Below are 18,147 nucleotides of genomic sequence, written 5' to 3'. Positions count from 1 at the left end.
GAAATGAAATGATAAAATGCATATAAAACGCAACACAGTGCCTGACATATAGGTAGTGAAAACTACCTGTAAGTTTTCCATGAACAGTCAATATAGCATTCTGCATGTGAACACTAATTGAGAGTAAAGATATGGGACAAATTTTCCTTTTCTAATTCTTGTAAGGCCACATATCATGCATCCAGAGGAGCGCTGGGGACCCTCATGGAGCCTTGTGTGAAAGATGGTGTTCTTCAGTTCATCTGCTCTTCCCGACTTTTATTCTTTTATTTTCTGTTTGTTTGTTTTTTTCACACACACACACTGTATTTTATTTTTACAAGAGATAAATCAGCTGATACCAAGCATTGTAAATGGATGACCACAACAAAAGCAACAATGATTGCAGTTACCAAACACGAAGCACACTCACACTATGTCATAATATTGACATTCAGTCCAGGAATCCTCAACTGTAACAGCTCCTTTACTTTGCTGTGAAAATTGATTTGTATATTTTTTGTCTCTGAGTCCTGGTGGGATTTTTTTTTTACTCAAACAAAAAGTCATAAAAATTATAATCATCCTCATCAGTTCACTCAGTCCCATGTAATTAATTTTTTTTTCATCTTGATCTTTTGTTAGCACTTTTATGAATTCATCAGTTTTCCATTAGAGCTCTGAAAATGCTTCTTCATTCAGTTCAGCATATAGTCAGTTACCAGAAACCTGTACTTGTCAGGGTCTTTTCCATGAATTCCTTGAAGCTGAAACCCTTTTATAGGAACATTTTTGCAAAAGCATCACAGTACACCCAGAACTGTCTGTAAGTGACAAAAGACTTAAAAATGACCACGGTTAAAGATTTGATGAAAGTTCATAATAATGCAATTGACAAGGAAATTTAGTTATTTGTGAGATATACATTTTAAAGTAGTAACTAGAATTATGACTTATAAGATTATACCAGACCATACAAGATTTTTAGAAATTTCATGTAATGTCTGAAACATTTATATTAACATATTTCCATACAAATAACCCAAAGAAAGTTTAGTATAAGTTGTTTTCTGTTTGTTTGTTTGTTTTCTTATACTGCAGGTTTTAGAAATTTCATGTAATGTCTGAAACATTTATATTAACATATTTCCATACAAATAACCCAAAGAAAGTTTAGTATAAGTTGTTTTCTGTTTGTTTGTTTGTTTTCTTATCCTGCAGGTTCTTTTTTTTTTTTTAACATCTTTATTGGAGTATAATTGCTTTACAATGGTGTGTCAGTTTCTGCCCTACAACAGAGCGAATCAGCCATACACACACATATGTTCCCATATCTCTTCCCTCTTGCGTCTCCCTCCCTCCCACCCTCCCTATCCCACCCCTCTAGGTGGTCACAAAGCACCGAGCTGATCTCCCTGTGCTATGCGGCTGCTTCCCACTAGCTATCTATTTTACATTTGGTAGTGTATATATGTCCATGCCACTCTCTCACTTTGCCACAGCTTACCCTTCCCCCTCCCCATATCCTCAAGTCCATTCTCTAGTAGGTCTGTGTCTTTATTCCCGTCTTACCCCTAGGTTCTTCATGACATTTTTTTCCCTTAAATTCCATATATATGTGTTAGCATACGGTATTTGTCTTTCTCTTTCTGACTTACTTCACTCTGTATGACAGACTCTAGGTCTATCCACCTCATTACAAATAGCTCAATTTCGTTTCTTTTTATGGCTGAGTAATATTCCATTGTATATATGTGCCACATCTTCTTTATCCATTCATCCGACGATGGGCACTTAGGTTGTTTCCATCTCCGGGCTATTGTAAATAGAGCTGCAATGAACATTTTGGTACATGACTCTTTTTGAATTATGGTTTTCTCAGGGTATATGCCCAGTAGTGGGATTGCTGGGTCATATGGTAGTTCTATTTGTAGTTTTTTAAGGAACCTCCATACTGTTCTCCATAGTGGCTGTACCAATTCACATTCCCACCAGCAGTGCAAGAGTGTTCCCTTTTCTCCACACCCTCTCCAGCATTTATTGTTTCTAGATTTTTTGATGATGGCCATTCTGACTGGTGTGAGATGATATCTCATTGTAGTTTTGATTTGCATTTCTCTAATAATTAGTGATGTTGAGCAGCTTTTCATGTGCTTCTTGGCCATCTGTATGTCTTCTTTGGAGAAATGTCTATTTAGGTCTTCTGCCCATTTTTGGATTGGGTTGTTTGTTTTTTTAATATTGAGCTGCATGAGCTGTTTATATATTTTGGAGATTAATCCTTTGTCCGTTGATTCATTTGCAAATATTTTCTCCCATTCTGAGGGTTGTCTTTTCGTCTTGTTTATGGTTTCCTTTGCTGTGCAAAAGCTTTGAAGTTTCATTAGGTCCCATTTGTTTATTTTTGTTTTTATTTCCATTACTCTAGGAGGTGGATCAAAAAATACCTTGCTGTGATTTATGTCAAAGAGTGTTCTGCCTATGTGTTCCTCTAAGACTTTTATAGTGTCCGGTCTTACATTTAGGTCTCTAATCCATTTTGAGTTTATTTTTGTGTATGGTGTTAGGGAGTGTTCTAATTTCATTCTTTTACATGTAGCTGTCCAGTTTTCCCAGCACCACTTATTGAAGAGAAGATCTTTTCTCCATTATATATCTTTGCCTCCTTTGTCATAGATTAGTTGACCATAGGTGCAGTGGGTTTATCTCTGGGCTCTCTATCTTGTTCCATTGATCTGTGTTTCTGTTTTTGTGCTAGTACCATATTGTCTTGATTACTGTAGCTTTGTAGTGTAGTCTGAAGTCAGGGAGTCTGATTCCTCCAGCTCCATTTTTTTCCCTCACAACTGCTTTGGCTATTCGGGGTCTTTTGTGTCTCCATACAAATTTTAAGATGATTTGTCTAGTTGTGTAAAAAATGCCATTGGTAACTTGATAGGGATTTCATTGAATCTACTTTTGCAAAGCAAAGTAGATTGCTTTGGGTAGTATAGTCATTTTCACAATATTGGTTCTTCCAATCCAGGAACATGGTATATCTCTCCATCTGTTGATATCATCTTTAATTTCTTTGATCGGTGTCTTATAGTTTTTTGCCTACAGATCTTTTGTCTCCCTAGGTAGGTTTATTCCTAGATATTTTATTCTTTTTGTTGCAATGGTAAATGGGAGTGTTTCTTTAATTCCTCTTTCTGATCTTTCATTGTTAATGTATAGGAATGCAAGAGATTTCTGTGCAAAACCAAATTCATTGATGAGCTCTAGTAGTTTTCTGGTGGCATCTTTAGGATTCTCTACATATAGTATCATGTCATCTGCAAACAGTGACAGTTTTACTTCTTCTTTTCCAATTTGTATTCCTTTTATTTCTTTTTCTTCTCTGATTGCCATGGCTAGGACTTCCAAAACTATGTTGAATAATAGTGGTGAGAGTGGGCATCCTTGTCTCGTTCTGATCTTAGAGGAAATGCTTTCAGTTTTTCACCCTTGAGAATGAGTTTGCTGTGGGTTTGTCATATATGGCCTTTATTATGTTGAGGTAGGTTCCCTCTATGCCCACTTTCTGGAGAGTTTTTATAATACATGGGTGTTGAATTTTGTCAAAAGCTTTTTCTGCATCTATTGAGATGATCATATGGTTTTTCTTCTTTAGTTGGTTAATATGGTGTATCACATTGATTGATTTGCGTATTCTGAAGAATCCTTGCATCCCTGGGATAAATCCCACTTGATCATGGTGTACGATCCTTTTAATGTGTTGTTGGATTCTGTTTGCTAGTATTTTGTTGAGGATTTTTGCATCTATATTCATCAGTGATATTGGTCTGTAATTTTCTTCTTTTGTAGTATCTTTGTCTGGTTTTGGTATCAGGGTGATGGTGGCCTCGTAGAATGAGTTTGGGAGTGTTCCTTCCTCTGCAATTTTTTGGAAGAGTTTGAGAAGGATGGATGTTAGTTCTTCTCTAAATGTTTGATAGAATTCACCTGTGAAGCCATCTGGTCCTGGACTTTTGTTTGTTGGAAGAGTTTTAATCAATTTCATTACTTGTGATTGGTCTGTTCATATTTTCTGTTTCTTCCTGGTTCAGTCTTGGAAGGTTAAGAATTTGTCCATTTCTTCCAGGTTGTCCATTTTATTGGCATAGAGTTGCTTGTAGTAGTCTCTTAGGATGCTTTGTATTTGTGCGGTGTCTGTTGTAACTTCTCCTTTTTCATTTCTAATGAAATTCTAATTTTATTGATTTGAGTCCTCTCCCTCTTTTTCTTGATGAGTCTGGCTAATGGTTTATCAATTTTGTTTATCTTCTCAAAGAACAAGCTTTTAGTTTTATTGATCTTTGCTATTGTTTTATTTCTATTTCATTTATTTCTGCTCTGATCTGTATGATTTCTTCTGCTAACTTTGGGTTTTGTTTGTTCTTCTTTCTCTAGTTCTTTAGATGTAAGCTTAGATTGTTTATTTGAGGTGTTCTTGTTTCTTGAGGTAGGCTTGTATTGCTATAACCTTCCCTCTTAGAACTGCTTTAGCTGCATCCCATAGATTTTGGATCCTCATGTTTTCATTGTCATTTGTCTCTAGATATTTTTTGATTTCCTCTTTGATTTCTTCAGTGATCTCTTGGTTATTTAGTAACATATTATTTAGCCTCCATGTATTTGTGTTTTTTACGTCTTTTCCCCCTGTAAATGATTGTTTTAAAAAATAAATTTATTTATTTTATTTATTTAATTCTGGCTGCATTGGGTCTTCGTTGCTGGGCACGGGCTTTCTCTAGTTGCAGAGAGCTGGGGTTACTCTTCATTGTGGAGTGTGGGCTTCTCATTGTAGTGGCTTCTCTTGTTGCAGAGCGCAGACTTTAGGCGTGAGCTTCAGTAGTTGTGGCTCGCAGGCTCAGTAGTTGTGGCTCACGGGATCTAGAGTGCAGGCTCAGTAGTTGTGGCGCACGGGATTAGTTGCTCCGTGGCATATGGGATCTTCCTGGACCAGGGCTCTAACCCATGTCCCCTGCATTGGCAGGCAGATTCTTAACCACTGTGCCACCAGGGACACCCCCCTGTAATTGATTTCTAATCTCATAGCATTGTGGTCAAAAAACATGCTTGATATGATTTCAATTTTCTTAAATTGACCGAGGCTTGATTTGTGACCCAAGATGTGACCTATCCTGGAGAATGTTCTGTGTGCACCTGAGAAGAAAGTGTAATCTGCTGTTTTTGGATGGAATGTCCTATAAATATCAATTAAATCTATCTGGTCTATTGTGTCAATTCAAGCTTGTGTTTTCTTATTAACTTTCTGTCTGGATGATCTGTCCATTGGTGTAAGTAAGGTGTTGAAAGTCCCCCAGTATTATTGTGTTACTGTTGATGTCCTCTTTTTTTTAATTTTTAAAATTATTTTTTAAAAAGTTATTTATTTATTTATTTTGGGCTGTGTTGGGTCTTCGTTTCTGTGCACAGGCAACGAAGTTGTGGTGAACAGGGGCTGCTCTTTGTTGAGGTGTGCATGCTTCTCATTGCAGTGGCTTCTCTTGTTGCAGAGCACAAGCTCTAGGCGTGAGAGCTTCAGTAGTTGTGGCATGTGGGCTCGGTAGTTGTGGCTCACGGGCTCTAGAGTGCAGGGTCAGTAGTTGTGGTGCATGGGCTTAGTTGCTCCGCGGCTTGTGGGATCTTCCGGACCAGGGCTCGAACCCGTGTCCCCTGCATTGGCAGGTGGATTCTTAACCACTGTGCCACTGGGGAAGTCCCTCCATTTCCTCTTTTATAGCTGTTAGCAGTTGTCTTATGCATTGAGGTGCTCCTATGCTGGGTGCATATATATTTATAATTGTTATATCTTCTTCTTGGATTGATCCCTTGATCATTATGTAGTGTCCCTCCTTGTCTCTTATAACATTCTTTATTTGAAAGTCTATTTTATCTGATATGAGTATTGCTACTCCACCTTTCTTTTGATTTCCATTTGCCTGGAATATCTTTTTCCATCTGCTCACTTTCAGTCTGTATGTGTCCCGAGGTCTGAAGTGGGTCTGTTGTAGACAGCATATATATGGGTCTTGTTTTTGTATCCATTCAGCAAGCTTGTGTTTTTTGGTTGGAGCATTTAATCCGTTAACGTTTAAGGTAATTATCGACATGTATGTTCCTGTTACCATTTTTTTAATTGTTATGGGTTAGTTTTTGTAGGTCCTTTTCTTTTCTTGTGTTTCCCACTTAGAGAAGTTCCTTTAGCATTTGTTGTAGAGCTGGTTTGGTGGTGCTGAATTCTCTTAATATTTGCTTGTCTGTAAAACTTTTGATTTCTCTGTCAAATCTGAATGAGATCTTTGCCAGGTAAAGTAATCTTGGTTGTGTGTTCTTCCCTTTCATCACTTTAAGTATATCATGCCACTCCCTTCTGGCTTGTAGAGTTTCTGCTGAGGCATCAGCTGTTAACCTTATGGGAGTTCCCTTATATGTTATTTGTTGTTTTTTCCTTGTTCCTTTCAATAATTTTTCTTTGCCTTTAATTTTTGTCAGTTTAATTACTATGTGCCTCGGTGTGTTTCTACTTGGGTTTATCCTGCCTGGGACTCTGTACTTCCTGGACTTGGGTGGCTCTTTCTTTCCCATGTCAGGGAATTTTTTGACTATAATCTCTTCAAATGTTTCTTGGGTCCCTTCTCTCTTCTCCTTCTGGGACCCCTATAATGCAAATGTTGGCACGATTAATGTTGTCCCAGAGGTCTCTTAGGCTGTCTTCATTTCTTTTCATTCTTTTTTCTTTATTCTGTTCCACAGCAGTGAATTCCAGCATTCTGTTTTCCAGGTCACTTATCCGTTCTTCTGCCTCAGTTATTCTGATATTGATTCCTTCTAGTGTATTTTTCATTTCAGTTACTGTATTGTTCATCTCTGTTTGTTTGTTCTTTAATTCTTCTAGGTGTTTGTTCTTTAATTCTTGTAGATCGTTGTTATACTTTTCTTGCATCTTCTTGATCTTAGCCTCCATTCTTTTTCCAAGGTCCTGGATCATCTTCACTATCATTATTCTGAATTCTTTTTCTGGAAGGTTGCCTATCTCCACTTCATTTAATTGTTTTTCTGGGGTTTTATTAGTTCCTTCATCTGGTACAAAGTACTCTGCCTTTTCATTTTGTCCATCCTTCTGTGAATGTCTCCTCTTGCTGAATTCTTTGTGCATAAATTTTTATGCCCATTTCTGATTTTTGAAAATAATCCTTAGAGGAAAGGAGAATTAAAATACATATATTTTTAAAAAGAATGGAAAACAGCAATGAGACACCACTACACACCATTAGAATGACCAACATTCAGAACATGACAACACCAAATGCTGGCGAGGATGTGGAGCAACAGGAACGTTTTTCCATTGCTGGTTGAATACGAAATGGAGCTACCACTTTGGAAGACAGTTGGGCAATTTCTTAGAAAACTGGTAAACATGCTTTTATCATACAATGCAGCAATCACATTCCTTGGTATTTACCCAAAGGAGTTGCAAACTTATATCCACACAGAAACCTGCACGCGGATATTTGTAGCAGGTTTGTTATTCATAATTGTCAAAAGTTGGAAGTAACCAAGATGTCCTTTAGTAGGCGAATGGATAAACAAATTGTGGTACAGCCAGATCATGGAGGCTAAAAAACAATGAGCTGTCAAGTCATGAGAGGACAAGAAGGAACCTTAAGTGCATTTTTTTTTTTTTTTAGGATTTATTTATTTGTTTGTTTTATTTATTTTTGGCTGCATTGGGTCTTAGGTGTGGCATGCGGGATCCTTCCTTGTGGTGCGTGGGCTTCCCTCTAGTTGTGGTGTGCAGGTTTTTTTCTCTTCTCTAGCTGTGGCATGTGGGCTCTAGAGCGTGTGGGCTCTGTAGTTTGTGGCGTGCAGGTTCTAGTTGAGTTGTGTGAGCTGAGGAGTTGTGGCGCATGGGCTTAGTTGCCCCGCAGCATGTGGGATCTTGGTTCCCTGACCACTGATCGAGCCTGCGTTCCCTGCATTGTAAGGTGGATTCTTTACCACTGGACCACCAGGGAAGTCCCAAGTGCATATTTTTATGAAAGTTAAAGAAGCCAGTATGAAAGGACTGCATCTGGTATTCTGGAAAAGAACTATGGAGACAGTAAAAAGGTCAGTGGTTGCAAGGGGCTGAGGGCAGGAGTGTAAGATGAATAGGCAGAGCACAGAGGATTGTTAGGGCAGTGAAAGTACTCTGGATGATCCTCCACCTTTGTCCAAACTCATAGAATGTACAGCACCAAGAGTGAACCCTGATGTGTGAACTATGGACTTTGGGTGATGTGTGAATGTAGGTTCATCAGTTGTAGCAAATGTTCTACTACTCTGGCGGGGGATGTTGATGATGGGAGAGGCTGTGCATGTGTGGGGACAGCTGGTGTATGGTAAATCTAGGTACCTTCCTCTCAACTAGGCTGTAAACCTAAAACTGCTCTTAAAGAATAAGCCCGTAATAAAGGGGGCAGGGGTAGAGTGCACAATGAAGGAACTGTTGCAAAAGGGTAAACTCAAGCCTAAGGTAAGTTTCGGGAAACTTGAGACAAGTTGAGTGGTGATGTGCTGGATGATGGGACAGAGGCCTCAGTCTTGTATCCCTGTGTTTTCTAAATGTCTTAAGGGATTGCTCTGCCCCTGTAGGGTGATGTCATTATGGTGTGATGATATAAATCACCTCTAAATCCCAGTTTCTCAAACAAAGGTTTAAGAGTTGGCGTGTGATAGCATTAAATATAAAACAAACACATCAAGTGTATGTTTTGAATCCTGGTTTGAAACAAAATAATCTCTTCTTATATATTCTAAAGAGCTTCTGAGCTTGATTTTATCTTAGTTCTTCAAAGTCCTTATACAGCCAAGCAGGCCATGGATTACAGAACCATCTAGACTAGTGGGAGATGAGAACCACATAAATAACATCTGAATTTCTGACCATCCACTTAATAAAATGTCTGTGATTCAGCTCCGTTCATATCTCCACAATCACACATACTTTCAGGTCTCAATAGAAAGTGTATATAATACATAAAGGAGGTTAATTTAGATGGGGGACAGGTTTTATTCCCATCTGCATGTTTTCATTGAACATACTCTAAACGCTCAATTGAGGACTTGTTGTGGAATGGGCAGTGATATTCCATACTAGTGGAGTTGATGTTTCTAGATCAGATCAGTGTGTAGGTTTAATTAGAAGCAGAATATTTAATATTATAGGTTGTGCTCCCAGTGGTAGATTTGTTCTTGTTTAGAGTATCAAGAAATCTATTCTAGTATTTTTGTAATAGTACATATTACTTAACTGTCAGAAATAAATTGTGTTAGACGGTTGCTCTGTATTTTCTTTTGCCCTTCTCCCCATTCTCTGGATTCTTTCTGCAAATGTCAGGAGGAGGGAGCCAGTCATGTTAGTGACACTGCATGGTTGTAATGGTGCTCGCAGAGCCAAGAGTTGTAGAAGGTTATAGTTTCAATGTGTCTTATTACAAGTATGGATGATACAGTAGACCTTCAGTGGTTACATTTTGGAGCCTGCTTTTAAAAATGCTTCCTGTGGCATTTGTAGGACCTCTTATAAAGGAGTGGTATTTACTTGAAATTCATATTAGATTCAGTGGTAATATTTTGTGGTCACTGTGTTTTGTTGTATTGGCATTAAATACTCTTTTTCGGTGAGCTTAGAATCAAACTAAAAAAAATCAAAGCCAGAAGAGATTCTTGTATGATCAGAACCAAAGTTATTGCTGTGGACTATCTATTAACCTTTTTCTTGTGAGTTAGACTTCATAGGAATATATTGAAGAAAAGGAAAGCTTTAATAAGGGATAATAGTCACATGGTCTGTTTTCTCAATTCAAATGATATCTTTTTGATAATAGAAGGTTGCTAATTATGTTTAAACCTACAGGATTGTAAAATTTAGAAAAATTACTGGATTCCATATTTTATTACTGTAAACATTTTTAAAATTAGATATTCTGATTATGGAAAGCTATTTGGGGAACATACAGGGGGCCTTCCTAGCAGTTTGGGCCTTCACTTAATTTACAGTTGCAAGCAGGGATAATCGTTGTTGGCTCATGGGGACTGCCTTGAGCCTGCTGTGGCCTGTTGTAACCTGATGAGGTGATATCAACAATTAAATGAATTGAAGCAACACCATTTACCTCCTGAAAAAAAGTCAAGCTGTTATAACTATATGTGTGTGTATATGGTTGTTAACTGCAGACTTGTCTTTGTGTTTATTTAGATTTTAAAAACTGCACACCTGTTATGTATTTCCATAAATCATTGTAAAATATACCCTGCAAAAATCCAGTGAAATTCTCTTAAGATTAAAAAAGGGGGAAGGGACTTCCCTGGTGGCGCCGTGGTTAAGAGTCCTCCTGCCAATGCAGAGGACACGGGTTCGAGCCCTGCTCTGGGAAGATCCCACATGCTGCAGAGCAACTAAGCCCGTGCGCCACAACTACTGAGGCTTCACTCTAGAGCCCGCGAGCCACAACTACTGAGCCAGCGAGCCACAGCTACTGAGCCCACGTGCCACAACTACTGAAGCCCATGCGCCCAGAGCCTGTGCTCCTCAACAAGAGAAGCCACCGCAATGAGAAGCCCGCACACCGCAATGAAGAGTAGCCCCCTCTCGCCGCAACTAGAGAAAACCCATGCGCAGCAACGAAGATCCAACGCAGCCAAAATTAAAAATAAATAAATTTATTTTTTAAAAAAAAGAGGTGGGGGAGAATTCATCAGTACAGTTGTGTTTTATTTCCAGTGTCTGCAGAAGCCAAACCTGACCACAGACACAAAGGACAAGGAATACAAACCCCATGATATTCCCCAGAGGCAGTCTGTGCAGCCCTTGGAAACGTGTCCCCCAGCTCGACGAGCAAAACGCATGAGAGCGGAGGTGAGAGCCTCGTGAGGTTGATCAGACAGGCCTCAAGTCCCGGTGCTAACGTGTGTCTGACCCTGGATTTCTCTCATGCACGTGCTCTTCATAGATTGAACTTTACTAACTTCGCAGAGGGATGCTGTTTATACTCTAGCTTTTACACTTGGGGGAATTGCACTGTCATGGGGGCAAGGAATTGAAATCTTTCTAGGTTTATGCTGCCTGGACAGTCAGCTGCTGCATGGTTAGCGGTCAGAGCCGAGGAAGAATAGGTGAATAGGCATTCATTGTGACCCTCGTGATGTTGGGCAAGATTTATTGGGAATTAAGGTTAGTAGGAGTGAAGTTGGAGATTTTTGCTGAAAAGTGCTGTTTTTGAGAGGTTACGAAGAAGGTAGCGAAAGCTATTTTTCTCGGACTTCCTGAAGAGGAGTAAGGAATCTGTGGCAAACATTTATGCTAAGCCAGAAAATATTCAGGGAGCAAGGGGGGCTGGTGATATAACACACAGACAACGTGAGAGTGAAGCATGAGGGAAGATGAGGAGTGAAAGACTTAAGAAAGACACGTTTCTCTTAGATTTGTCTGCTCTGAGAGGTTTCTCCTGGAAAGGGAGAAGGGTATTCTCCCAGTTACCTTGTTCCCACACAGAGCTGGGTAGGTTTGGGTTCCTTGATGGACATATGAGTATGAAGAGTCAGTGATTAATATATTAGGAACAGTTTAGAACTGGGAAACCTCATGGCATTAGTTCGGTTTCTAAATTAATAGTTGGGTTATTTAATAATTATTGGTGAGGATGAAAAAAAATCAGCCATTTTGGTTTCTGAGCAGATGGATAAATAAGAGAATTACTTTTCACTTAGGTAAGTTGGAGATGTGAAAAAATTTAGCGACTCCGTTTTTTTGAAGTGAGAACCCCTCAGAATAGGAACATATATGGTTATTTGAAGCCCACAAGCAGGCTGCAAGTTTATTCGTCTTAAAAAGTCAGTTCTTGTTTGAGCACATCTTGATCTTTAAATGTGTAAGACATACCCAGTGCTGTGGATGCCTAGGTCTGTCTTGATGACACATCATGGTGATGGTATGGCCCTGGAAGAAATCGTGTTAGCAGTAGACATCCTGATTGTGCATGAATGAACACAGGCACAGTTCCACAACGTGACTTGTGTCCCAGAGCAGACAAGGCTTTGCTTATCAACCAGTATGAGCACTTCGTGGACACCAGGTACTGAGACTGGCTCACAGGCTCTCACTGATGAGGGAGCCGTGACTCAGCGGTGTTAGGGGAGCAGTTTGTAGTGACAGTTCACTACAAGAATTAATAGAAACTTGTTGTGGAAGCTGAGTTTTCCTTGAATGCTGTCATACTTTGGAAGAGCCAGCAAACTCTTCTAGACTGATGAAATTACGTTATTTATGTAACTGTTCAGGATTTGGCTAAGTTATGTAAGTTGTGAGTAGATGAGAACTGAGGGGCTTCTAGGAGGAAATATGCACTGTTCCCAATTTGGATAGTAACACTTCCCGTAAGTCATCCCTGATCCTTTGACTTTTTCCTAAATTTTTGACCTGTTGAAGTGGAGAATACTCCTAACTTCTAAGTTTCCTCATTCATTCCTTAAGTAATAATAATATTAAGGGTGGAATCTCTGCTCTAAGGGAGAGAGTTTTGAATGTCCTATTAATAAAATTTATAAGATTATAGGCACTTTGTGATTCCAATTGGATTTTAGAAGATTTCTGTCTTTTTAAAGGAAATATTCATGTATATGAAAAATTTTTTTAAGGCCATGAATATTAAAATAGAACCAGAAGAGACAGCAGAAGCCAAAACTCATAACCTGAGACGTCGAATGGGATGTCCAGCTCCAAAGTGTGAAAATGGTAAGAAAGTTCATCCATGAATAGGAAGGAAGAGTGATTAAGTAAAAACAATCATTTATCTGGTAGTTATGAAAATATTGGAGCAACTTTACATACTAGTCACTGGGTTGTGCCTTGAGAAATAAAATCTTATATTAATATCCTTGTTTTCATAATTAGATGACTGGAAGGAGGGATAAACAAATGAATATATGCATATTAGAAATGTGATGGAATTTCTCAACTGTAACTAGTTGCTTTTGGGTTGGCCAAAAAGTTCATTCGGTTAGTGAATATGTTCCATACAGTTCTTGGTGAAAATGAAAAATGTGTCTTATTTTTACTTAAAACCAAGCAAACTTTTTGGCCAAGCCAATACTTTGAAATTTGGTTCAATAGCATTAATTGTAAAGAAGTGATTTGTGAGAAGCATAGGTGCCTTTGACTGAATATCTGATAGGTTTGTTTCAGGTGTGGCAGGCAGGCAGGCAGGCTTTCTTAATCTGAGTTTTAATTGACAGTTGCTTGCCTGGCCACTGCTTGACGACAGTCACTGCAAGATAGGTTTGACACTGTCTTGAGAGAAATTCTGCATAGGCAGAGGCTCTCAGTCGTGAAGAAGTAGCTGTTGGAATGGGCTTTTCTTAGCGGCTCTGGTGAGTTCGTGGAAAAGGCAGCGCAATGTAGTGGAAAGTAGATGGAATTGTAAAAATACAGATCTGGATCTGGATCCTGGCTCAGCCACTAACTAGTCGTATGACCTTAGAGATACTTCTTGACTTCTTTTAACGTCAGTTTTCTTGTCTTTGAAACACATTGGTTGCAAAGGATTATATGATTGATATAATAACAATTGATGGAAAGCATTTAGCGCAGTACCTTCCGCAGAATAGCTCATTAATGGATAGCTAGTGTTTTAGAAAATTCTCAGTCTTTGAAACCAGGAAGCTAGAGAGGCCAGTAATCTTAGATCATTGGGGGATAATCTGTAACGTGGAGGGGGTGCTGTTGGTGAACGGTCAGTGTCTTATGGTCAAGATCAAGAGGAATTTGCTTTCACCAACATATGTTATGTCTTAGTCTTAAGAAGAACATATCTTCGGCTCCCAGTTTGAAAGCATACAGACCTGAGCAACATCTGGTATCATATCTTGTGCTTGTATCTTGGAATTTGAATGGTGTGAGAGTTGCATGTCACCCTAAAGTAGGCAGCACGGAGCTCCTGAACATAGTAACTCTGGGTGCTGCTGCGCTGGAGTGAGCAGAGAAGAACTGTGTCCGGGGGGCGACCCAGCAGCAGGAGGGATGAGCACGGGAGGGAGCTGACAGGGCAGAGCAGAGGGAGTGCTGACCTGGACTGCCTCCTACAGAGAAAGACGGGAAGAGCAGCCTCAAGCAAGAACCTGCTGAGAGGAAGGAGTGTATTACAGAGAGCGAGAAGGAGAAACCCAGGAGTCGAGCGAAAAAAACCACCAGTGCTGTGAGTCGACATCTTGATAAACACTTTTACAGCCCAGTTTGTTCTTAGTGCCTTACCTGGGACTGCTGTCTCACAATGAAAAGACCTTTAGAGGTGGTTTGTAGTATCAGTTTATAAACAGGCAAACACGGATGCGTCATGAAATCAGTAGTAACAGCTGGGGGCGTTGACAGCCATTTTTCTGGAGGACGTTCTGTTTAACACTGAATATTGGTGAGCTCAGTCCTATGGAGAATTGTCGATAAGTGACTAGTCCACCTCCAAGCGAGCTGAAGGTAAATCAGAAATCAAGATGATGTTTTCCAGCTTTACAGCAAGGAAGGATAAGGGAAGGAGTGTGCAGGTAGGAGGGAGGCTAGGGCCTAGCAGGGTCAGAGGCCTGGGGAGCTGTTCACTCAGGTGGAAACAAAAAGCCAAGCTCTCTTGCTCAGCCCCCTTCTGAGCACCTGGGAGTAGCTTGATGACAGTGCTTTTGATCTTGGAATTGGAAGTTATTCCAATTAAATGTTCTGTTCATAAATATCGTCTCCCTCTGCCCCAGCACAGAAACAAACAAAGCAGTCAGAAAGCTAGCAGAGCCCAGGTTTCTATTTGCTACAACAAAAAAGTCTGCTGCAGCTCCGTAATGAAGCATCCCAGACCGAGTGGCTCAAACAAGCGAAGTTTACTTTCCCACGGTTCTGGAGGCTACAAGTCTGAGATCAAGGTGTTTGCAGACTTGGCTTTTTCCTGAGGCCTCTGTCCTTGGCTTGTAGATGGTCATGTCCCTGTGTCCTCATGGTTTTCCTCTGTGTGTCTGTGTCCTAGTCTCTTCTTACAAGGACACCAGTCATACTGGATTAGGGCCCACCCATATGACCTTTTGAACGACCTCTTTAAGACCCTGTCTCCAAATACAGTCACATTCTGAGGTACTGGGGGTTAGGACTTCAACATAGGAATCTTGGGGAAACACGATACAGCCCATAGTAGGTAATGACTGTGTAGTTTTATTACTGTGTATTTGGGGGAACTTCTTAACTATGACTAATTAGAATGTAAAGTGGTAATTTAATGTGGTTAGTTAACTTCAGTTTTGCCATGTTAAAAGGAAACTAAGTTTTGGAAAAACTGTAAAATCCTTTTGCCTTTTAACATGGCAAAATTGAACTTTTCCTTTATTAGTTCTGTGTTTTGGTTAGGTGGATAATTTATTGCCTAACATGTTATTCTTCTAGAAGACTATCTTTCTGTAAGCTACTAAAAGCTGGATATTTAAGTAACAAACTTTAATTAAAACACACAATTGAGAAATCTTGGAGATTACTCTTCAGAGTTGGGAATGCATGAGATATTATGAAATATCTCATAATAGAAGGTGAAGCATTTTTATTTAAAATGTCCCTTATAGAGGGTGAAACATTTTCACTTGCAGCATATTGGAGAGACTAGATTATGCCTCAGATCCATTTCATTCCTAGAGTTTCACAGAATCAAACAGCAGCTCATGCCCCTGTGTTCTGTGCCCATTTTCATGCTGCAGGTTGACCTGTATGTCTGCCTCTTGTGTGGCAGTGGCAACGATGAGGACCGGCTTCTCTTGTGTGATGGGTGTGATGACAGTTACCACACCTTCTGCCTGATCCCGCCACTCCATGATGTTCCCAAGGGAGACTGGAGGTGTCCTAAGTGTTTGGCTCAGGTCAGAATTAATAGCAGAGGTGGCATTAGAAAATTTCCTTAAGAAGGTTTTTTCTTCACCTTCCGGTTTTAGATTTGGCAATTGATAATAAGGAGTCTCGTGACAAAAATTGGGGTGGGCCTGAATAGGAAAGAGGTCTTGGAAATGAGCTGCACAGATATGCAGCAAGCTGAGAGTCAGAAAAACATTTTAATAACTACACTTTTAAAAATTTCATTTAAAAAAAGTGTTGCATGCTCTTTGCAAAAATTCTTAGGCACTGAACAACTTTAAAAATAGGTAATTTCATAGTCCATAGATAATCACTGTTAATATTTCAATGTATATTCATCCAAATGGAAATTGCACAAATGGAATTACACTGCACAAGTAATTTTAGTAAACATATATAATTTCTCATATATATACATATATATGTGAACCATAAGTAAATATACATATAAATAAATATCTTTCCTTTTTCTTTCTTTGTGTTTTGACAGGAGTGCAGTAAGCCACAAGAAGCATTTGGCTTTGAACAGGCAGCCAGGGACTATACCCTCCGTACTTTCGGGGAAATGGCAGATGCGTTCAAATCTGATTACTTCAACATGCCGGTCCATGTATGTACATACATAGCCACTTCAGTGTAGGCTTTTAATAACTTTGGGGAAAGGTATGTCTGAAGACGTTTGAGTTGGCCCTTCTCTCTGATAGTCAGTCGTTGTCTTGCACAGTGAAGCCTTTGATCTGTTCGGTAGCGTTGGCACTCCACAGTGCTTCAGAATGCGTCTGATTTTTCATTTGAGTAAAGATAGGCTTTTTGAGACAAATCACACAGCGACAGTAACAGAAGACCAATGAAAGGAAATCACCAGCAATCCTTTCGGCTCAACAAATAAAACTCAAGGAAAACTTTGCGAAATTTATTGAATGACTCCTGTGGCCAATCCATGTGCTGTGCCCTGGGGGCACGTTTACCTCTTGTTATGTTGTCGTAAGTCAGCACTGTAAACTTTAGGATTTTATATTTATTTATTTATTTGGCTTCGTCGGGTCTTAGTTGAGGTGCACGGGCTCTTTGGAGCACTGGGCTCTCTCTAGTTGTGGTATGCGGGCTTAGTTGCTCTGCGGCATGTGGGATTTTAGTTCCCCGACCAGGGATCGAAACCCACGTCCCCTGCATTGGAAGGCAGATTCTTAACCACTGGACCGCCAGGGAAGTCCCTAAACGTTAGTATTTTAAATTCTCCTTTATTCCCTTAGAAGCATAAGCATGCTTCATTCAGCATTTACTCTTCCATCAAATGAGTACACTAAAATGAATGGTTTCCTCCCATACTTCTGGATATTTAAGCTGTTTTTTCTCACTACCAACAAAGTGCTATAGCAGACACTGTATGCATCTCCTTTTGGCGGGGGCGGGGGCTGTGTTGGGTCTTCATTGCTGCGCGTGAGCTTTCTGTAGTTGTGGCGAACAGGCAGTATTCTTTTTTACGGTGCATGGGCCTTGCATTGTGGTGGCTTCTCTTGTTGAGGAGCACGGGCTCTAGGCTTCAGTAGTTGCGGCACGTGGGCCCTAGGGCACACGGGCTATAGTAGTTGTGACGCGAGGGCTCTAGAGCGCAGGCTCAGTAGTTGTGGCGCACAGGCTTAGTTGCTCCACGGCATGTGGGATCTTCCCGGACCAGGGATCCGGAAACCAGTCGGGATCTGGTTGTTGAGCCCACCCGTGTCCCCTGCGTTGGCAGACGGATTCTTAGCCACTGTGCCACCAGGGAGGTCCTGTATGCGTCTATTTAATGGGATTATTTTCTTAATATTTATCCATTTTTTTCCCATCTAATAGCTGTATCATTTATGGGACCATAGCAGTGTATGAGTGAACATGCTTTGCCTCACATCACTAACATTAACTGTTAAGTTACTTAAAATGTCCCCTTATTTAACAGGCTTATAAATTCAAGTAATATTCCCTTTGAATTTTCAGTTCTTTTTACTCCTCCTGCATTACATATTATTTCCCCATATGTTCGCTTAACCAGTCCTGGTGCCTCTTGTATTTGTGGTTGGCTTTTTGCACTTTGAGGGACAGGCCTCTGGCCTCATATCAGATTAGTGCAGATCCTAAGCACTCAGCCTGGCCAGCCCTTTACACTCGGGCCTGCAGCCGCAGAGTTGCTGCACCCTGCCTTTTCCTCGTGGCTGCCCACATTACTCTCCGCAAGGTCTAGTGGAAAGAGGGAG

At 40.1% G+C, this 18,147-nt stretch overlaps 1 protein-coding gene across 1 annotated transcript in view; it reads left to right on the top strand.

The window, feature by feature from the left end:
* The window catches only part of KDM5B (lysine demethylase 5B), a 64,968-nt gene that overhangs the window by 19,424 nt on the left and 27,397 nt on the right, over positions 1-18,147 (top strand). The window contains exons 2-6 of the mRNA XM_007456157.1: positions 10,772-10,906; positions 12,685-12,781; positions 14,131-14,240; positions 15,763-15,921; positions 16,404-16,523. Coding sequence (XP_007456219.1) covers positions 10,772-10,906; positions 12,685-12,781; positions 14,131-14,240; positions 15,763-15,921; positions 16,404-16,523 — 621 coding nt within the window. The remainder of the gene's footprint in view (positions 1-10,771; positions 10,907-12,684; positions 12,782-14,130; positions 14,241-15,762; positions 15,922-16,403; positions 16,524-18,147) is intronic.

This window comes from Lipotes vexillifer, unplaced genomic scaffold, assembly GCF_000442215.2.
Source record: "Lipotes vexillifer unplaced genomic scaffold, Lipotes_vexillifer_v1.1 scaffold1201, whole genome shotgun sequence".
Lineage (NCBI taxonomy): Eukaryota > Metazoa > Chordata > Mammalia > Artiodactyla > Lipotidae > Lipotes > Lipotes vexillifer.
The sequence above is the reverse complement of the archived record's forward strand: the minus strand, read 5'-3'. Positions and strand labels throughout refer to the sequence as shown.